Source organism: Zophobas morio, unplaced genomic scaffold, assembly GCF_036711695.1.
Source record: "Zophobas morio isolate AGI-343-1 ecotype UQ-CSIRO unplaced genomic scaffold, CSIRO_AGI_Zmor_V1 ptg000023l, whole genome shotgun sequence".
NCBI lineage: Eukaryota > Metazoa > Arthropoda > Insecta > Coleoptera > Tenebrionidae > Zophobas > Zophobas morio.
In genome coordinates, this window is record NW_026972128.1 from 10,777,553 (window position 1) to 10,795,393 (window position 17,841).

A 17,841-nucleotide genomic window follows, 5' to 3' on the forward strand; every position below is an offset into this window, starting at 1 on the left:
CCACCAAATTTTTATTGCATTTTTGTGAACTTTGCCCAGAACGAATGACACTGCAAAAGTTTTAAGATGAGCAAAACTTCGCACCTTCTTTGTTATTTTTTTATTTCTCAACAAAGTAAAAAATTAATTTTCAATAAACCAAAAAATCTACTTGGGTACATTTTTTCTTTATAAAGTATATTAACTTGGTCACCCACAAGATATACAACAAAAGTCGTAAAAATTATAAATTTATAACAACCACTATAAAGAGAATGCAGACAGTTTTTCCATGAGTTTGAAGATCCTACTTGTGTACTGATACATTATTGGGTTAATCTACAAAAAAAATCTACGATCAAAGTGCGAATAGCCACCAAAATTAAATGCAAGTTGAAGGTGAATGTTTTTTAGTTGAGCGTTGAAAACTGATTTCATCAGTCATCCACAGAACAAATTTCAGTTCCCTCTGTTGGCAACACTGTGGGTCAAAGTCTACGTGTTTCGAGTTCACCTGTTTATCAAACCGGTCAACAAATACATCTCCTAAGTTTTATATGTGGTTTTAAGTATACTCCTTATTATTGAGTTATGGCTTCTTATATTGCAAGAAATGTTGTCAAAAGCCCTGCGGCCCTGGGGTTAGTCCAACAACAATTCAGTAAGTGTTTAATTATTTCCACTCTGAATGTGAGTGTATGTTCAAAGTTCACACTCCTAAAAAACTTGTAGGTGGACTTAGGGCATTCTCTGTGGGCACACAGCTAAATAATAAAAAGACTCTAAAAGATAAAACGGGAAAAAATATCGTCTTAGTGGATGGTGTCAGAACACCATTTTTACTCTCTGGAACTGATTATTCTAAGTTGATGCCACATGACCTAGCAAAAGAAGCTTTATCGTAAGATTGTATACAATCTGTTGATCAACACTTATGACCAAATTTCAGCGGTATTTTAAAGAAGACTGGTGTTCCTAAAGAGATTATCGACTATGTCATTTATGGAACTGTTATTCAAGAAGTTAGAACTTCAAATATTGCAAGAGAAGCGGCACTTGCAGCTGGTTATAGTGACAAAACTCCAGCTCACACTGTTACAATGGCTTGCATTTCATCAAATCAGGCCATGACAACAGGTATGAAACAATTAAAACAAAATAGAATCAACACAGTAAAATCTTGTTGTAGCAATTGGTCTGATTGCAAGTGGAGTCTATGAAGTTATTGTAGCAGGAGGGGTAGAATTTATGTCTGATATACCAATTAGACACAACAGAAAAATGAGAAGTTTAATGCTGAAAGCAAATAAAGCTAAGACTTTGCAGCAAAGACTGGGTTTGTTGGCTTCAATTCGTCCCAATTTCTTTATCCCAGAGGTAAGAAACAAGTTCGTTATGAGTGGATGTATTAAATACAGTTGTAGTTACCCGGAGTATCTGAATTTTCATCTGGAGAAACCATGGGACATTCTGCTGATCGTTTAGCAGCTGCCTTTGGTGCTTCAAGGAAAGAACAGGATGACTATGCACTTAGATCACATTCTTTGGCCCAACAGGCTTTCCAGAAGGGTCATTTTACTGATCTATACCCAGTTAAAGTAAGCTATCACTTTCATAAAAATGTTGTACTAAATGCTTTTTAGCTTCCTGGTTCAGATAAGGTTATTGATAAAGACAATGGCATACGTGTGTCTAGTCCAGACCAATTAGGAAAACTAAAACCAGCATTCATTAAACCCCATGGAACAGTTACAGCTGCCAATGCGTCATTCTTGGTAGGAGTTACTTAGTGCTGAATTACACTACTACATGATAGCATCTTTCAGACTGATGGAGCTTCAGCTGCGCTTATTACTACAGAAGAAAAAGCAAAAGCTCTAGGACTGAAGCCTAAAGCCTACTTGCGTGATTTTATTTATGTATCACAGGATCCCATAGATCAGTTGTTACTAGGACCAGCCTATGCTACACCAACATTATTGGATAAAGCTGGTCTTCAACTTAAAGATATTGATGTTTGGGAATTCCATGAAGCTTTTGCAGTAACAATTACTGACATAATATTTAAACAGTCATAATTGTATATTTTTCAGGGACAAATTTTAGCAAACTTCAAAGCCTTAGATAGCGACTGGTTTGCACAAAAGTACATGAACAAGAAAGGCAAAGTTGGAAGTCCAGACATCAGTAAATTCAATGCCTGGGGAGGATCGCTTTCCATTGGTCATCCATTTGCTGCGACTGGTATAAGATTGGCAATGCACACAGCAAACAGACTTGTTAAAGAAAACGGACAATTGGGATTAATTGCAGCTTGTGCTGCTGGTGGTCAGGTAATTTAAAAATACTTTATAGAGTGAACAGAGAAAATATATTTTTCTTTCAGGGTGTTGGTATGATCCTTGAGCGACACCCTGACGCAACAGCCAACTAAATATTTTAAAAGTTACATTTGCTGAGTCAAGGAAGTGCTCTTATATTTACCCCACTTATTTTTTATATAGTTCTGGGTTCAGTAAAAATGTATATATTTCTCCAGCGCCGAGTATAAAATATTTCTTTTTCATATAATGTAAATCTCTTAAGACGTTTAATATATTTATACCTATCCTTAAGTGGTATTGGCCCATCCTGTAGAACTACCAACGTCCTGAATGTGACTTTTAACTGCCTCATCCAGAATATGTTTAATATCTCTGCAACCTTGTAACGCCTTTTCTAAGACTTTCTGAAGGTGATCAACATGAAACCTCTGTGACATTTCCATGAGTACTATTTTTCCAGACATTGGTAAAGCGGCAACAGTTAATGTGGGACCCCCAATAATTTCCTCTTGATGAGAAATATCCAACATGGGTACATCATTATTTGCTAAACTTGCTGTGCATGCACAAACATACTCCTTTAAAGGAATACCAGCATCAATCAACGCCAACGTTGCAGCATTTACACAAGCTGGATATATTCCTAAAAGTATAACTATAGAATCAAAATTTTAAATATCACAATGTTTTACCCCCATCTGCATGAAGAACCTCAACATATACGTCAATCTGTGACCAAGGATACAGCTCTGTTTTAATAGCAGCTGTAAGCGCTTGCCTTAAATGTATTGATATTTCAGTTGATTTTCGGTCCCCACGTGGTCGTCGTTTGCGTTCTCCTGTCGAAAACACTGCCATACTAAACTGGCAATTAACCACAGCAGCATCATGTTGTGCCTTGGTGCGGTTCCCACGTACCTACAAATGAATTTGGTCAAACTTGAAAATAATGTGTGACGAGATAATAACCTGATGGGGGCCATACACAGCCGCTAAAATCTTCGTCAAGCCTTGTTCCAAGTATGCACTACCGTCAGGTTCTGTAAAAACCCCCAACTTGCATCTTATTCTTCGAAGTTCGTCTGCCCGTCGACCGTCAAGTCGCAAACCGATTTTTGATAAAAGTTCTCGATTTTTACTCATTATTTCTTTACACTAATCTCACAAATTTTAAATTTAAGTAAGGTTAGGATTCTACAATTTATGTTATCCACGTGCGACGATTGGCTACACTGGTAAGGGTAATCACGTGATCTTGTGTACTGTTATTTGACAGCTGTCAAATTATTCATGTAAATTTCTGATTCATATTATCCAACAAATAAATAAAAATGGTACGTAAACCAAGATTTGCAATGAACTGCCAAAAATATACATTTATTTCAGTCCAACGAGGTGGAAGAAACTATGAAACGTATCCAGTCCCATAAGGGCGTTGTTGGAACCATAGTTGTAAACTCAGAGGGTGAGTACTTTAATGTAGGCGTTCCTATAACGTTCACATTTTATTATAGGGATTCCAATTAAAACAACGTTGGATAATACAACGACAGTGCAGTATGCTGGGTTGATTAGTTCTTTGGCAGATAAAGCTAGAAGTGTTGTTAGAGATTTAGATCCATCGAATGATTTAACGTTTTTACGAATAAGATCAAAGAAGCACGAAATTATGGTGGCCCCTGATAAGGAATTTATATTAATTGTTGTACAGAGTCCCACAGACTAAAAATATAAGTGATTTTAGCTGCTACTTATGTTCTGTTGATTAATCAATATTTAATATTTTTTACTTTTTTTTGTTTTATATTTACTACTAATAAATTATAATTTTACAACCTCCAGTGCCTCAAGCAGACCTCAAGTTGCAAAATATAACATACAACAAGTCTTTTAATATTATGATGTGCAGGGTCATTTTCGTCACAAAGCATTTTCCATTTTGACAGTTGGTCACACTGATTTTTTTCAGACGTTTTCCAAAATATTTAATCGGTAATGAAACTGCTTCTAATATATTTATAACACGGTTTGATATATTTTAGCCACACTGATAAACAAATAATACATTTTTGGTGTTATTACACTATTGTGGTATTACATAATAAAGTGAGGTTATAATTGTAGCCAATGGGTGGCCACGGGCACGGACATGAGTCCTACACAATCCCCGATTACAAAATATACAAAGTAGATGATATTCCCGAACTCTGCGCCACCAGAAAAGCGTTAGCTTCACATGGTTTGAAAGACCCTTGGCTCCGCAATGAAGTTTGGCGCTACAATCCAAAGGAATTTGGTACAGAAAAAGCCCGATTGAGAACTTTTCTTTTCAGGGGATTTAGAACTGGCTTTATAGCTTTTGCAATCACCATTGCTGGAACTGCAATTTACGATAAAATGTATCCTCCAAAACACCATGGTGAACATAGTGACCATTAACTGTTTACTTTATGTAGTTTATTAGTATTTAAATAAATTGTCGATACATTTAAATCTGTATTATTTCGAACATTTTCCATTATAAAATCATACACAAAGCAATATAATGTGCTCCATTATGAAGAAGTTCTAGGTTTAAGTTCATCATAGCATGACCTAAGAAAGATGTAGTTCTTCTTACTGGAATTGTAATATTCATGTCCTTTGGACCAGTCATAGCTAACGGCATATGCGAAGATTTGTCCATTACTATTGAAAGCGCAGCGTGTAATAGGTTGTTCCATTAATTCAGATGATTTGAGTTTAGTGCGTGCATCTTTATCCCAAAAACTAAATGAACCATCAGATCCTACTGTTGCTAATGTACCATGAACAGGATGGAATGCAATATCATTCACAGCATATATGTCTTGATATCCAGTTGGTGCACCATTAGACCGGTGACACTTGAAGGTAAAGTTATCTTTAGGATTTGTTGGATTAACATACTGGATTGCGACGCGTCCTTCCACAGAACCCAATGCATAACCAGTTGGAGTCTTCTTCTTATCTCTATAATAATAATAATTACTATCTACATAGTAAAAATAATTTAAACAAACCTGAATATTGCCACACAACGATGTTGATATTTTAGAGGACTATCAAGAACTTTATATTGTTGAGGCTTCCCATCTAGTTGATAAACAATAATTTGACGCCCTGCAGTTCCAACAACTGCCATGGGATAATCAACATCTGCACAATAGCATCTTTCTGGCAAATTGATACTCAACATTGGATTAGGGGTGCGTGTGTCCCAAAATTTCAAAGTCTTATCCCAAGACCCAGTCATTAAACAGGAATAATTAGAGGCTTTGATCCAGTGGCATGTTTTAATAGGTGCATCATGTTGCGCAACTTGTACGACTTGATTACTGGCCAGATCCCAAGCCTTAGCTTGCTTGTCACATCCAGCCATAAATACCTAATAATGAACTGAAGAATAAGGAAACTCGGAGACTTAAAATTTCCCGTTACCTTTGTCCCATCATCGCTCCAACAAACATCCAGAACAGGACCCCCACATGCTTGCATAGACTTGGGTACACTCTTTCCAGATTGTTCAATCTCCCAGCAGCGGACATTGTTATCCCAACTTCCAGCAATCAGAAAGTTCTGACTCAAGGTTGCTGGAGAAAATGCCAAAGAACTGATTGAATCGTCTGGGGGCTGAGTTACTTCAAAATCTTTCATGGGGTTTGCAGTGCTTGGGGTCGTGGCGTTACCAAAGCCACCGATCGACGACTGGTTGAACATTTTTGCGGCTTACAAGAACTTTGGTCCAAAATTAATTTCGTTGATTTAAAAAAATCGTGCCCAGGAATGTGAAAACAAAAACAACTCGATACAGCTGTCACTCGCACCAACTAAATGTCAGTTCTGTCACTTGTCAAATAGCCGGCAAGCGACATGTTTATCAACAGAGTAGCGATTCTACCCTAAATTGGCAAAAATTACTAATCAATGAAGCGCGAAATATGGTTGCTCGCAAAAAAGAATACATTTTTATTTTGCAACGAATCATACTTTACATGTAATATAATTATTGCGTTTGCTACACGTAATAACAGTCATTTATTCAAGTTTGCGTACAAGAAAAAAATTCAAATGGGGGTGTTCAACCAATCACAATTCCATTCCTCGTTCAGTTCGACCAACAAAATAATGTTTAAATTTCTAAATATGGCGGGTATTTACAGCTTTTTCCCTCGCTTTTGCTGCCATTTGTTGTTGAAACGCGGACTTTAACACAGTGCTAACTGAACACAAAGAACACCCACATTTGTGTTTATTCTAAGTTTTTATTAATCAAATTCTTTTAAATTAATTTAAATTTTAAACTACACTCTTTTAACTTGCCCAAGATGTTTGAAGCACGTTTAGTGGCCAGTGCAACATTCAAGAAAATCTTGGATGCCGTCAAGGATCTTCTTACTGAAGCCTCCTTCGACTGTTCCGAATCCGGAATTCAGTTGCAAGCCATGGATAATTCCCACATTTCACTAGTTTCTCTCATGTTGCGTTCAGATGGCTTCGATAAATACAGATGTGATCGAAGTTTAACCATGGGAATGAACTTGGCAAAGTAAGTTTCTCAAGTGTCTTATCTCACTCTCATTAAATCTGAATTTCAACAGCATGGCAAAAATATTTAAGTGTGCCAACAACGACGACACTGTAACTATCAAGGCTCAAGATGATGCTGATGTGGTCACCTTTATGTTTGAAGCCAAAAAACAAGAAAAGATTTCAGATTATGAAATGAAGTTAATGAATTTAGACCAGGAACATCTTGGAATCCCTGAAACTGATTTTTCGTGTGTTATTCGTATGCCATCTACAGAATTTGCAAGAATCTGTCGTGACTTGTCACAATTTGGAGAATCTATTGTTATTTCTTGTACAAAGGAAGGAGTTAAATTTTCCTCTGGTGGCGATATTGGCACTGCAAATGTAAAACTCGCACAAACAAATAATTTTGATAAAGAGGAAGAATGTGTCACTATTGAAATGCAAGAACCTGTTACGTTGACGTTTGCATGCCAATATTTGAACTCTTTCACGAAAGCTACACCCTTAGCAGCACAAGTGCAACTGTCCATGTCTGATAACGTCCCACTTGTTGTGGAATATCAAATCCCTGATCTTGGACATCTTAGGTTTTATCTAGCTCCAAAGATTGAGGAAGATGAAAATTAAATTTATATAAAGTAATTTAAGCTTAGAATCCAGTGTTAATTGTCCAGTTACTCCACTTTAAACGTTAATTTTAGTACATGATGTATTTTTCTACCATGAAAGAATACAACTTTCTGTCACCATTAATAATTTATTTTTACAACATACAACTACATGATTATTAAACAATATTAGTAATTCTTTTCCCACTCTTCACGTTCTTCTCTCTCCTTAATAACTTGTTCTACATATGGGGCTAAGTAATGACGATCTTCTTCCAATTTTGTCCACTGCGCTTTGGGAAGAATATCTTTTTGCAGAGACAACTGAATTGCTCTTAGGATACGGTAATTACGGGCATCACGTTCTTTTTGTGGTAGCCTTCTTAGAGCTTCTATGACATCAGGATCATATTCATCTAAGCAGTCATCTCTCATAAGTCCCAGCTTGTTGAAACCCGAAAGGTTATATGCCCACTTTTGTAAAGCACTGCTCATAAAGCGTCGCTGCACAAACTGCAGTGCCATTTTTGTTTTTCTTTGTCCCAATTACCTAAAATTATATCAGTTTACAAAAATTCACGAGTAGTTAGGTAACAACTAACCAAGAACCAAATTATCTAGAATCGTTTGCGTCTGCGCACGCAAAATGATGTTGACGTTTCCAGTAACTTTTTATGTTTGATTTGGTAGCAATGACTACTACATCGCGGGATATTTCAAATATCAACTGAACATGTTTTTACAACGAATTTTATCGGTGCATAATATAGCCATATTTGTTTATTACGTTAAAACTATACCAATAAATTAAAAAATAAAATATATTTATAACATAATTTGGTATTTTAAAGTTTTCTTCACTCTAGAAATTAATAATCTACCATCATAACTAAGGGATGCAAAAATCCAGGGCTCTGCTGGTGACCATTCAGCGCAATAAACACTATCCTCATGTTCACACCACTGTAATGGCCCATCAGATATCCTAAAACCAAGAGTAATATACACTGTAAAAGCTGCAAAAACTAGTAATATTTACATTTGTTTTGTTTCTGTTTCATCGTGTATACAAACATCGTTGTTATTTTCTGAACTAACACTTGCTGCACTAGAAATTAAAACTCTTGCATCTGAACTAGCTGACAGAAGTAGCTGGTCATGGAATGGATTAAATCTTATGCACCAGACCCTACACAAAATGATTTAAAAATAAAAACAGTAATATGCTAATGCAGTACCAGTGTGAATGATCACTTCTGGAATACACTGGTTGTGCAGTCTGTCTGAAATCCCAAATTTTTATTAAACCATCATCACCACATGTTGCAATGTGGTACTGCTTGTTCATATTGTAATCCAAATCCCTTAATAACTGACTGTGAACATTATCAATATTCCAGGCTACTTCTCCAGATCGTACATCATATGTTTTCAAATGTGTCTCAGTTGCAGTTGTAAACTACAAATAGTAATATTACTTCACACAAAGAAAATGTGCTGAATTTTTACTACTTGGTTGCAATTTTGGTGTGGATTCCATTTACCAGTTGTGAATTTGGGATTATTTTTTCCACTCAGTTGCACATTCAGGATAGATTTAGCTTCCTCCCCTGATATATCCCAAAAGACCACATGATTTTCCATCACTGTGACTGCTTTATTCAAGTCTGTGGGATGAAATTCTGTTGTTTTGATTTCACTACCATACTGGTCAGTTTCAAATTTTGTTCCAAGTGATAAATTTTCCACTGTTTCAGGGTTTTCAGTTTGCGGTATTCTGTATAATGCTGTTTTCATGCAGCAAGTGTTATCATTGGAAACAGCGTTGTAACAAGTTGCCAAACTTGTTTTATCTAACGGACTTGTGTTTAATTTCCATATTTCACCCTCTGGGTGATTAAAGACTGAGGTTTTTATGGTTGAATCTTCTTCGTTAAACTCTACCAAATGTACCTGATTGGTTGTTTGCTTGAGAGACTGCGTCCCAATTAGAAAGCGAATTTTTTCGGTTTCTGCTAGCTGTGGAGCTAAAGCTCTTGCCTGTTTAGTTTAATGGAGTTAGAAATTATTATACAAATGAATACGAAATTACCTGAAATTCCAAACCGTAAATAACAGAATTTTCGTTTTCCATGTTGATGTATGTGCAGAGAATTCTATTATGTTTATTTTTTAAACATAAGTTCAACCAGGAACATTTGCCATAGCTGTCAAATTTAAAGTAAAATGACTACCAGCCTAGTAACTTTAATTCTGCCGGTTGGTATTATTTTGACATAAGAATCGACGCTTCCTGGAATCCTGCTGCAATGGCTACCTTCCTTTTCCTCTAAACGTCAACATGGTGAGTGTGATACATGTTAATTTTGTAGAATTATTTGTTAAAAAGAACAAGTTTTAAATAGTTAAAATAAGAAAAACTTCTTTAATAAAGCAGTAAAAGTCATCGTGGTAGTTAAAATTTGATAAATAATAATTTTGAGTTGTAACCTTTTTAATTATTCTTTGTTAAACACGTGTTGTGAACTTAACATTTTGTTTTGAACAGCCTCCAAAGAAGGATACAAAGGCGTCGGCGAAGCAGCCCCAAAAGACCCAAAAGAAGAAAGAAGGTTCTGGGGGCGGTAAAGCCAAAAAGAAGGTAAAGTTTGTGTCTAATTATATGTAGCATGAGTACTATCGTTCATAACATTGCAGAAGTGGTCGAAAGGAAAAGTACGCGATAAACTTAATAATCAAGTTTTATTTGATAAAGCTACCTATGATAAGTTATACAAAGAAGTACCTTCGTATAAGCTCATCACTCCATCAGTAGTGTCAGAAAGATTGAAAGTTCGTGGATCTTTGGCCAGGAGAGCGCTAATTGAATTGCAACAGAAAGGTAATAATACAACCATCTATTAAGTTGTATTTTCACACAATATGATGATACTTTTTTTTTGTAACCAGATATACTGTGTTGGTACAACAAAACTGATTTAATGAGTCTGATGTTCCATGTTCCACAAATATGTGTGAACATAGTGTCAAGTCAAATGTTGTTAATTTTTTTTGTTTTAGGTCTTATTAAACAAGTGGTTCAACATAGGGCACAGTTGATATACACAAGGACCACTAAGGGTGACGATCAGGTTGCATAAAATGTATGACTACATTTGATAATAAATAGTTTAAAAAATACTTGTTCTTCTTTGTAAAATATTTTGTCTCCCATCAAACTGCAACTTGGGGTAACAAATACCTATGTACTTTAAGAAATTAAAAGTCGCGATTGTTACCCAGGGACAGAAAAAAAAAACAATATTGATTTGCTAACAATCAGTTGCTTCACTTGTGTTGATTGATTAATCAATCATTTTTAGTGTGATTTATTTTCACCTTTGACTTAAAGAGAACTGTAAATATAAAGAATATAACTCTGGGACTCCTTAAGGTTAAATAAACTAACCTACATTTTTTGTATTCATTTACTGTAACGAATTATCAACAAAAATTTATTTAGCTATTGTGCTGAATACCTTCCCTCGCTTCGAGGTTATGTTGTTCTAACCTAACGATATTATTTTGAAGAAACATTAAGTTATAAATTAGGCATATTAATTCCTATGTATATGTTCTTAAAAATTTTGTAGACACCATTTATAAATGAAAAGCTATGGAAAATTGTGTTCTTAAACAAATTTACGTTGAAGAAAATACACCACTTCGAGTGTGTATTACTGTTGAAGATAATTCGGTGGAAATACTGCTATTTCAAGAAGAAAAATGTTGGAATTCTAGTGTAAGCCCCCTTTTTGCCACATATTCTGTCTTTCTTTTAATATGCGACTTTCAGGTTGCTAAAGAAAACCTGCAACATTTTGCCAACGAACACAAACTTACAATTGAAAATTATTGTCAAAATCTACTGGAGTATATAAAAACTTCTAGTCCTGATATAAAATATGTTTTCAATTCAGAAGAATTTATTATAAATCGATTACTGAAAGGGTCGTTGACAGTCAAATACTTTATTTGCAAAGTACAGAAGGTATTGCTTGAATTTAAATGTTGCTTAATAGTTTTTTGTTTATATTTTATTTCAACATTGCTCTTAAATACCGTAATACGTTGTAGACTCGATATGTAGAGCATGTCGAACAAATAATGGACAAATTTTATTTTGAGAATTTAAAACTCCTAGAAAATGTCAATATTTTTAAGAAGGCAAATGAAGAATTAACTGACTGTAATCTCTCTTAAATGTATTAAGTTTCAGATTAATTTTACAATTTTTAGGTAAGAACCAATGTGAACTGAAATTAAAGCAACTAGTTGCACAAAAAAAGTCTGATGAAAGTGAACAATTTGGTCAGTTTTTGCTAATCTTGAACGAGAAAAAACGACGCATTCAACATTTGACTGAACTTTTGGAAGTTTTTAAAAAAGGTAGACCGATCAGTAATCCTGAGGTGAAAGTTGGAAAACAGAAAAGTAAAAAAGGCGCCAAGAATTCTGCAACTGTGCAGAAAAAGGAAACAATATCAGAGTCTGAAAGTGATGACGACGACGATGAGTCATCACTGGGGCACAATACCACCGATGATGAGTCTATTGAAAAAAGTAAAAGTGCATCACCAATTGAAAATAAACCGTCGACTTCCACAGAAACTTTTGATTTCTTAGAAGATGATATTGCTCAAAGTCATATGTTGCCTAAAAGAGCTAAGCATTCAAAGCCTGAAGAAAATATCGTTGTTGTGCCTAAATCACCACCAAAGACTGAAGAGGTGGAAACTCAACAGCAAGCTAGATCTCCTGGAATTGACTTAAGTACACAACAACTTCTAGATATGCTTTAAAAACTTTTGGAATAACCTTTTTCTAAACACTTTTCTTATGTAGGTGTATACATTCTTTGTCATTTTCATAAAATAAGACCAAAGTGTAATAATTAAAATAAAATAATTATTCGATTTGAATATTAATTCTTTACTCATTACAATAATTCTTATACAAATATGAACTACAAAAATGACAATCTATTATGATTTGTTTAACCATAGATGAACAGCAATTATACAAAATTTAAATGATTATAAATGGTAAGTTTATCCGTTTGTTCCTCTACCAAACTAAAACTTCCAATTGGATCCCCATGTAAAAAAGTAAAGTTATTTGAAAAAAAAATCAAGTCATGTGCATTAATTTACAAAGAGTGAGTGCAGTGTCTACAGTGTTCCTATCTTAAAAATTCAACCGACAGAAGTTGTTATACTGGAACAAACATCTTAGAAAATTTTGTATCATACTGAATAGTCACTTAAAACGAAAATCACAATGTAATCAAACGTGAACGAAACCCAATAGTACTAGTATTAACTAATTAAATTACACTATGCAAGAGACAAGGAAAATCACATATTTTTAGAAATAAATAATCAGGTCCTGATCGAGTATAAAATATAAGACATCCAGACTATTTCTTTCTAAAAACACATAATACAGTACTCAGAAGCATTTGAAACGAATCAAGTCAAAACTTCTTTGAATTAATGAAGTTTATCAATAATTAGGCTAATAATATTGGTGTTTATTACATTAAAATTTAACAAGGTTCATCAAAAGAAGGAGAATGAAACATAACCAGATTTAAAATAACTATACATACAAGACGGATATTACTATAATATAAATTAGCAGCAACTTGCTACTGAAGAAATTAAGAGATGACCTGCAGACAAATGATGACTAAATTTTCAGCAACATCCTGACTTGGTTGTTTCAATTGGACGCCCTTGATCAATCTTTACTTTGCTCGCTTGATCAGCGGCCGAGGATGGCGGCCCAACTCGATTCTTGATTTCTGCGGCCATCGTCATGAAAGCCTGTTCAACGTTGGTAGCATTTTTCGCTGACGTCTCTAGGAAAGGAATGCCTAATTGATCCGCATATTCCTGTAATTAAACCTCTTACTCAAAACACCCTTGTTTTAATCACGTCATCAACTAGGTACCTTTGCTGTTGTGTAATCTACCACTTTCTTTGTAGTAAGATCACTTTTATTTCCCACTAACAACTTGTTTACATTATCGCATGCGTAACGATCTATTTCTTCCAACCACTGTTTTACATTATTGAATGAGTCCTGATCTGTACAATCATACACCACTATAATACCGTGTGCTCCTCTGTAATAACTGGAAGTTATTGTTCTGAATCGCTCCTGGCCAGCTGTGTCCCACTAAACAGGAAAACATGGTTAGAGATTCTTTTTGCAGACCATTATTTCTAGACCTTTAAGCCAGTAGTTTCAAAACACGAGAGGAAAATGTCTTTTAGCAAACCTAAACATGTATTCGCAAATTTACAAAATTTTTGTTATACAAATTCAAGTTATTTACATTTTTTTTTTTTATTTTGATTAACATATAACACGTTTACTGAAGAAAAATGTATTAACATCAATTCTTTTCTATTTAATAGAATCCGAAATCCGCTGCCTGCAACTGACAGTAAATTCACTTGAAACGTTTTTGAGTACCTACATAAGTATCCATTTAAATAACACGTATCAGCAGGACCGTATCAGTAGTTTTAAGTGCACTTAAGATAATATTTTAATTATTACTTTTATGTTGCATTAACCAATAATAATTTTAAGTTTTAAAGCTTAATGCGACTATTTTTAAATACCACCTCTTTTATACATTAGAAAGTTAGTTTTACAAATTTGTGAAATAATATGACGAATATCATTCCACAGGTACATGAAAAGGACAACAGTGTTGTTGAAAAAAATGAACCTAACGATTTTGAATTTTTATTTCAACAAAACATGTTTCCATTAAATATCAAAACATATTTCAAAAGACTTTTTCTTCAACTGAAGAAGTTTTCAAGATTGGTGACTGCTCCAGGAAGTTAGAAAATGTGAGAAAAGTGACTGAATTTGACTTTATAATTCAACAACAAGTTTCTCCATTTTGATGCTAAATTGTAGGATCAATAACTGCAAATTTGTAAAATCCTATAAATTAATATAGTGATTGATAGTGTTAAGTTAAAACTAATGGTTTTATTAAAATTGTTAAATTAATCTCCTCTAAAAAAATAATGATGTTATTTTAAACTACTTTTGAGTAAAACTTCCTTGACATATCTTACTGATATATTCCTTTACCTTTTCATTATTCATCCCTGAAAGTTCATTCATTTTAATTCAAATGTTAAAATCACTAGTACAAATGAACACTGGAAATATCGCCAGTATTATCATTTCTAAAATTTAACATTTTAGTAAACGATGTTTTGATACTAGAAAATTAATTAGGTTATCAATCCCTGCAAAACGTTGCTGACATATTTTTTTAATAACATTGTAAATTGATCATCACCGAAGTGGTACTACAAACGTGTCTAAAATTGTTATCGATATAACGTCATCATATAAACAAACGGGGGCAGTCAACAAAAAAAAGTAGGTGTCATTTTATTCCGATGACAATGAGTGTGAAATAATGGTCTTTACGATATCTGTACTATAACATACTACAATTTATTTGACTAATGACGTCACCAATTGAATTACAAAACATTTATGAATTTTATTCGTTAACGTATTTTTATAATATAATTTTTTAAACTATTATTTATTCTTCTCTTTAAATATATCGAACCACTGTTCTTATTTAAATCGCAAAACCAACAAAGAATTACCATCGAAAATTGTTTCAGTTTCTTATCAAACTGTGTCAAAACGTTTATATTTCTAGGTAAAGTGTCACTCCAAGTCATGTCGACTTTTTTATCAAGTGAGCTTTAAATTTCGTAAAGATATTAAAACTATACTTAAGAAAGCCAAACATATAGTCATGACAATGCGTGATCAACACACGTACTGTTCTTGTTGGTTCGAAAACGCGCGCCTTTAAACCGCTTTTACGGTATTCTGTAAAATCGCAACTACAGTTATCACGGGGTGTTAAAGTGGACTAAATGTGGAGTCGGTATTCATTATTCAGGTCGTTGCGAGAGCAACAAACGAATAAATCGAACTTTTTGGTGGATACTTTTCGTACTTGTCTATCGCTACGTCGGTTCGACGAGCTGATCTAGTTCAAGGTGTGTTTTTTGCAACAATGCAACAAATTTAATGCTTCCCGTTTTATTTTTAATAAAAACGATGACCTGAAATTTGACTCACCAAAAGAACATTTGGGAATGAATTCCACTGCATTACAACTTTTAAAACTTCATATTTCGCTAATTACTGTTATTAGAAAGCTTTGACAACTAGCTCAATGTAATGTTAAAAAAAATCAATTAGAAGATAAACAATAATGACAAAGAAAAGAAAATTTAGGTCACAATTGGCTACAACATAAAAACTCTTTAAAATGATAAAACAAAGCCATTTAGCCATCTTTTAATCACGTTTTGGAATTGTTTACACTAAAGCGACGAAATTAAAATTTTTACAATCCCTACAGACAAAACTGCTGCAATGCGAAAGTGTCATGTTTAATTAATTGGAACGAGTCGACCTTTGTATCTAGTGGCGTGTTTCTAATCAACCCCATTTTTGTAACAAACTGTATGTTTGTAAGTGGAACTGGTAAAATATTATGTATTTAGTTGACCAGAAATACTTCCACAAAATTTAACTGAACTATGACAGAACATAAAATAATTGTTTCATTACACTGTTTTAATGTATAGTTAAAGCAAAACTGAATTAGACTAATTTACGACATGTATGTACAAATTTGTAAATGTAAAATTTAACCAGAAGAAATGTAGTTTGTGCAAAACCTGTATACTAAAATAGAAAATTTTGAATCTCTATGAATGGTTAAACTGTCTTTCTAGTAACTTTTTATGACTACCACGAGAGTGCGCCAAGGTCAACTTTTCTAACTTCACCCTAAAAGATAATGAACTACCAAATTCAGCACTCTGCCTGTTGTCTATACACTGAATTTGTTCTTTTGTTACAGTGGCGACAGTTTTTGAGAGCAACATAAATAAACATGAATAAATCAAAAGAAAAGAATATCTGTATTTGTCAAAAATTCAAATGAAGTGACTAATAATAGGAGTGACCTCCAGAAAAATAAGAAATATTATCAAGTTGCGCCACTAGTAAACAGGACCCAAAAGACTAAAAAGTTTATGAAGGTCAAGTTTTGCTTGTTTTCCCTCTCATTTTGTTTGTTACAAACAAATAAGCAACATGTGGATTCCAATAATTCAATGTTTTTCTTCAGGAACTGTAATAAGCTATAATTTGGGCACCTACAGTCCATAATAGATCCTTTTTTTTTTCAGCAACATTATGTTAAAATCATTGACTTAAAGGTCTAAGAAAACAAATGTAAAAAAAAATAAATTACAATTCTACAGACAAGTAAATTAAACACTTACAATTTGAAGTTTTATTGTTTTGCCATCTAGATCAATTGTGCGAATTTTCTGTAAGTAAAGGGAAAAATAATGCCACTTAAATCAAGAAAAGAGCCCACAATACTTACAAAGTCTACGCCAATAGTACTAATGTAACTTTCCGTATATGTGTCATCCTAAAACCCATAACATTAAGGTGTATGATACAATATTTGTGTAATTTTACTCACTGCAAACCTAAGTAGTAAACACGACTTTCCAACGCCTGAATCTCCAATCAGGAGGAGTTTGAATAAATAATCGCTGTAAATAAAAATGTCATTAAATTTTGACGTTATTCTTGTAACAGCTTTGGCTCATAAACTCCCATCAGGTGTTAGTAGTAGAATTTAAAGAATGACATGACGACTCAAACAAAAGGAAGTGAAGGAGGCCATTTTTTGAGTATGGACTTTTGGAATAATGACTAATGTGTACAAGTTGGACAGTTGACTCATGAAATCGTAAGTGACGTGCCACTTCTCGATAATTGAGATGTCGTGAATAGTGGGTGGAAACGCATAGGAAATTGATCGCCGCCACCAGTACCACAAAGAATTAACAACTTCCACAAATTACTTGAATTAGAAAGCATGATAATTGAAAGAAAAAACTGAAATCTTGACGCAAACTGCGCAATACACGTCAAAAATATTGCATTGGAGTTCCAACAAGTCAAAAAATAAATAAATCGATACTTACTACTCTGGATTCATATTTTCTTTATTTGCTATAAACAATAGGCTTAAACAACACTATATACGTTTACGTTTCTCTACTGTCACCCTAATTTACACGTAAAACTACAGAAATTTCATACACAAATAAGCAAATTCAGGACAATGGCTACTGCGATTGACGTATCGCGACAACTTTGTTATTAACTTCTTTTATGTTGGCCAGATGACAGCACTGGGTAAAGTTTGGCGCTAAAATTAAATATTTCGCAGTGC

General features: G+C 33.9%; 11 protein-coding genes across 12 annotated transcripts; 6 read left to right on the forward strand and 5 right to left on the reverse strand.

Moving 5' to 3' along the window:
• The first annotated feature begins 431 nt into the window (after positions 1-431).
• Positions 432-2,594, forward strand: LOC135133878 (trifunctional enzyme subunit beta, mitochondrial). The gene is made up of 9 exons (XM_064062405.1): positions 432-640; positions 712-880; positions 929-1,116; positions 1,169-1,356; positions 1,404-1,577; positions 1,623-1,754; positions 1,806-2,021; positions 2,073-2,312; positions 2,366-2,594. Exons 1-9 carry the CDS (start codon positions 571-573, stop codon positions 2,411-2,413), a joined length of 1,425 nt encoding a protein of 474 aa, XP_063918475.1. The 5' UTR covers positions 432-570; the 3' UTR covers positions 2,414-2,594.
• On the reverse strand, positions 2,328-3,530 carry LOC135133881 (exosome complex component RRP41). The gene is made up of 3 exons (XM_064062407.1): positions 3,273-3,530; positions 2,996-3,221; positions 2,328-2,946 (listed from the first exon to the last, which is right to left on the reverse strand). The coding sequence occupies exons 1-3, from the start codon at positions 3,444-3,446 to the stop codon at positions 2,591-2,593; spliced, it is 756 nt and encodes a 251-aa protein (XP_063918477.1). The 5' UTR covers positions 3,447-3,530; the 3' UTR covers positions 2,328-2,590.
• Positions 3,531-3,536: 6 nt separating this feature from the next.
• LOC135133883 (dynein light chain roadblock-type 2) lies at positions 3,537-4,139 on the forward strand. Its single transcript, XM_064062409.1, has 3 exons — positions 3,537-3,637; positions 3,690-3,768; positions 3,818-4,139. The coding sequence occupies exons 1-3, from the start codon at positions 3,635-3,637 to the stop codon at positions 4,027-4,029; spliced, it is 294 nt and encodes a 97-aa protein (XP_063918479.1). The 5' UTR covers positions 3,537-3,634; the 3' UTR covers positions 4,030-4,139.
• Positions 4,140-4,208: 69 nt separating this feature from the next.
• LOC135133882 (NADH dehydrogenase [ubiquinone] 1 beta subcomplex subunit 3) lies at positions 4,209-4,796 on the forward strand. The gene is made up of 2 exons (XM_064062408.1): positions 4,209-4,295; positions 4,428-4,796. Exon 2 carries the CDS (start codon positions 4,431-4,433, stop codon positions 4,740-4,742), a length of 312 nt encoding a protein of 103 aa, XP_063918478.1. The 5' UTR covers positions 4,209-4,295; positions 4,428-4,430; the 3' UTR covers positions 4,743-4,796.
• LOC135133879 (protein Rae1) lies at positions 4,787-6,175 on the reverse strand. The gene is made up of 3 exons (XM_064062406.1): positions 5,763-6,175; positions 5,345-5,709; positions 4,787-5,294 (listed from the first exon to the last, which is right to left on the reverse strand). Exons 1-3 carry the CDS (start codon positions 6,039-6,041, stop codon positions 4,859-4,861), a joined length of 1,080 nt encoding a protein of 359 aa, XP_063918476.1. The 5' UTR covers positions 6,042-6,175; the 3' UTR covers positions 4,787-4,858.
• A 319-nt stretch (positions 6,176-6,494) lies between these two features.
• Positions 6,495-7,666, forward strand: LOC135134056 (proliferating cell nuclear antigen). Its single transcript, XM_064062644.1, has 2 exons — positions 6,495-6,870; positions 6,923-7,666. Exons 1-2 carry the CDS (start codon positions 6,650-6,652, stop codon positions 7,482-7,484), a joined length of 783 nt encoding a protein of 260 aa, XP_063918714.1. The 5' UTR covers positions 6,495-6,649; the 3' UTR covers positions 7,485-7,666.
• Positions 7,595-7,990, reverse strand: LOC135134058 (cytochrome b-c1 complex subunit 7-like). Its single transcript, XM_064062646.1, has one exon. It carries the CDS (start codon positions 7,988-7,990, stop codon positions 7,655-7,657), a length of 336 nt encoding a protein of 111 aa, XP_063918716.1. The 3' UTR covers positions 7,595-7,654.
• Positions 7,991-8,230: 240 nt separating this feature from the next.
• LOC135134054 (EARP-interacting protein homolog) lies at positions 8,231-9,699 on the reverse strand. The gene is made up of 5 exons (XM_064062643.1): positions 9,558-9,699; positions 8,978-9,505; positions 8,704-8,924; positions 8,505-8,654; positions 8,231-8,450 (listed from the first exon to the last, which is right to left on the reverse strand). The coding sequence occupies exons 1-5, from the start codon at positions 9,597-9,599 to the stop codon at positions 8,291-8,293; spliced, it is 1,101 nt and encodes a 366-aa protein (XP_063918713.1). The 5' UTR covers positions 9,600-9,699; the 3' UTR covers positions 8,231-8,290.
• A 41-nt stretch (positions 9,700-9,740) lies between these two features.
• On the forward strand, positions 9,741-10,645 carry Rps25 (Ribosomal protein S25). The gene is made up of 4 exons (XM_064062645.1): positions 9,741-9,809; positions 10,014-10,106; positions 10,163-10,346; positions 10,526-10,645. Exons 1-4 carry the CDS (start codon positions 9,807-9,809, stop codon positions 10,603-10,605), a joined length of 360 nt encoding a protein of 119 aa, XP_063918715.1. The 5' UTR covers positions 9,741-9,806; the 3' UTR covers positions 10,606-10,645.
• Positions 10,646-11,014: 369 nt separating this feature from the next.
• On the forward strand, positions 11,015-12,426 carry LOC135133955 (uncharacterized). 2 transcript variants are annotated; one of them, XM_064062522.1, is made up of 5 exons: positions 11,026-11,044; positions 11,098-11,246; positions 11,301-11,495; positions 11,582-11,693; positions 11,744-12,426. In XM_064062522.1, the coding sequence occupies exons 2-5, from the start codon at positions 11,121-11,123 to the stop codon at positions 12,304-12,306; spliced, it is 996 nt and encodes a 331-aa protein (XP_063918592.1). In that variant the 5' UTR covers positions 11,026-11,044; positions 11,098-11,120; the 3' UTR covers positions 12,307-12,426. The 2 variants fall into 2 exon arrangements, with proteins under 2 accessions (XP_063918591.1, XP_063918592.1); XM_064062521.1 differs by having other exon boundaries at positions 11,015-11,246.
• Positions 12,413-17,770, reverse strand: Rab1. Its single transcript, XM_064062523.1, has 6 exons — positions 17,591-17,770; positions 17,080-17,152; positions 16,978-17,025; positions 16,871-16,918; positions 13,461-13,688; positions 12,413-13,401 (listed from the first exon to the last, which is right to left on the reverse strand). The coding sequence occupies exons 1-6, from the start codon at positions 17,602-17,604 to the stop codon at positions 13,204-13,206; spliced, it is 609 nt and encodes a 202-aa protein (XP_063918593.1). The 5' UTR covers positions 17,605-17,770; the 3' UTR covers positions 12,413-13,203.
• Positions 17,771-17,841: the final 71 nt, after the last annotated feature.

What these genes read in the sequence shown, in the direction of transcription:
- LOC135133878 (XM_064062405.1), top strand. Translation starts at nt 571, where the DNA reads ATGGCTTCTTATATTGCAAGAAATGTTGTCAAAAGCCCTGCGGCCCTG. An exon ending in AAATCAGGCCATGACAACAG is followed by an intron (nt 1,117 to 1,168) that starts GTATGAAACAAT and finishes ATCTTGTTGTAG; the next exon opens with CAATTGGTCTGATTGCAAGT. An exon ending in AATTCCATGAAGCTTTTGCA is followed by an intron (nt 2,022 to 2,072) that starts GTAACAATTACT and finishes TATATTTTTCAG; the next exon opens with GGACAAATTTTAGCAAACTT.
- LOC135133881 (XM_064062407.1), bottom strand. Translation starts at nt 3,446, where the DNA reads ATGAGTAAAAATCGAGAACTTTTATCAAAAATCGGTTTGCGACTTGAC. An exon ending in CTGTGTATGGCCCCCATCAG is followed by an intron (nt 3,222 to 3,272) that starts GTTATTATCTCG and finishes ATTCATTTGTAG; the next exon opens with GTACGTGGGAACCGCACCAA. An exon ending in GGTTCTTCATGCAGATGGGG is followed by an intron (nt 2,947 to 2,995) that starts GTAAAACATTGT and finishes TTATACTTTTAG; the next exon opens with GAATATATCCAGCTTGTGTA.
- LOC135133883 (XM_064062409.1), top strand. An exon ending in CATAGTTGTAAACTCAGAGG is followed by an intron (nt 3,769 to 3,817) that starts GTGAGTACTTTA and finishes ATTTTATTATAG; the next exon opens with GGATTCCAATTAAAACAACG.
- LOC135133882 (XM_064062408.1), top strand. Translation starts at nt 4,431, where the DNA reads ATGGGTGGCCACGGGCACGGACATGAGTCCTACACAATCCCCGATTAC.
- LOC135133879 (XM_064062406.1), bottom strand. Translation starts at nt 6,041, where the DNA reads ATGTTCAACCAGTCGTCGATCGGTGGCTTTGGTAACGCCACGACCCCA. An exon ending in GGAGCGATGATGGGACAAAG is followed by an intron (nt 5,710 to 5,762) that starts GTAACGGGAAAT and finishes GTTCATTATTAG; the next exon opens with GTATTTATGGCTGGATGTGA. An exon ending in CGTTGTGTGGCAATATTCAG is followed by an intron (nt 5,295 to 5,344) that starts GTTTGTTTAAAT and finishes TTATTATTATAG; the next exon opens with AGATAAGAAGAAGACTCCAA.
- LOC135134056 (XM_064062644.1), top strand. Translation starts at nt 6,650, where the DNA reads ATGTTTGAAGCACGTTTAGTGGCCAGTGCAACATTCAAGAAAATCTTG. An exon ending in ATGGGAATGAACTTGGCAAA is followed by an intron (nt 6,871 to 6,922) that starts GTAAGTTTCTCA and finishes GAATTTCAACAG; the next exon opens with CATGGCAAAAATATTTAAGT.
- LOC135134058 (XM_064062646.1), bottom strand. Translation starts at nt 7,990, where the DNA reads ATGGCACTGCAGTTTGTGCAGCGACGCTTTATGAGCAGTGCTTTACAA.
- LOC135134054 (XM_064062643.1), bottom strand. Translation starts at nt 9,599, where the DNA reads ATGGAAAACGAAAATTCTGTTATTTACGGTTTGGAATTTCAG. An exon ending in TTTACGGTTTGGAATTTCAG is followed by an intron (nt 9,506 to 9,557) that starts GTAATTTCGTAT and finishes TAAACTAAACAG; the next exon opens with GCAAGAGCTTTAGCTCCACA. An exon ending in GAAACAGAAACAAAACAAAT is followed by an intron (nt 8,451 to 8,504) that starts GTAAATATTACT and finishes TCTTGGTTTTAG; the next exon opens with GATATCTGATGGGCCATTAC.
- Rps25 (XM_064062645.1), top strand. An exon ending in GCGGTAAAGCCAAAAAGAAG is followed by an intron (nt 10,107 to 10,162) that starts GTAAAGTTTGTG and finishes ATAACATTGCAG; the next exon opens with AAGTGGTCGAAAGGAAAAGT. An exon ending in AATTGAATTGCAACAGAAAG is followed by an intron (nt 10,347 to 10,525) that starts GTAATAATACAA and finishes TTTTTGTTTTAG; the next exon opens with GTCTTATTAAACAAGTGGTT.
- LOC135133955 (XM_064062521.1), top strand. Translation starts at nt 11,121, where the DNA reads ATGGAAAATTGTGTTCTTAAACAAATTTACGTTGAAGAAAATACACCA. An exon ending in TTATTTGCAAAGTACAGAAG is followed by an intron (nt 11,496 to 11,581) that starts GTATTGCTTGAA and finishes AATACGTTGTAG; the next exon opens with ACTCGATATGTAGAGCATGT. An exon ending in AAATGAAGAATTAACTGACT is followed by an intron (nt 11,694 to 11,743) that starts GTAATCTCTCTT and finishes TACAATTTTTAG; the next exon opens with GTAAGAACCAATGTGAACTG.
- Rab1 (XM_064062523.1), bottom strand. An exon ending in GTACTATTGGCGTAGACTTT is followed by an intron (nt 16,919 to 16,977) that starts GTAAGTATTGTG and finishes CTTTACTTACAG; the next exon opens with AAAATTCGCACAATTGATCT. An exon ending in TAGATTACACAACAGCAAAG is followed by an intron (nt 13,402 to 13,460) that starts GTACCTAGTTGA and finishes GTTTAATTACAG; the next exon opens with GAATATGCGGATCAATTAGG.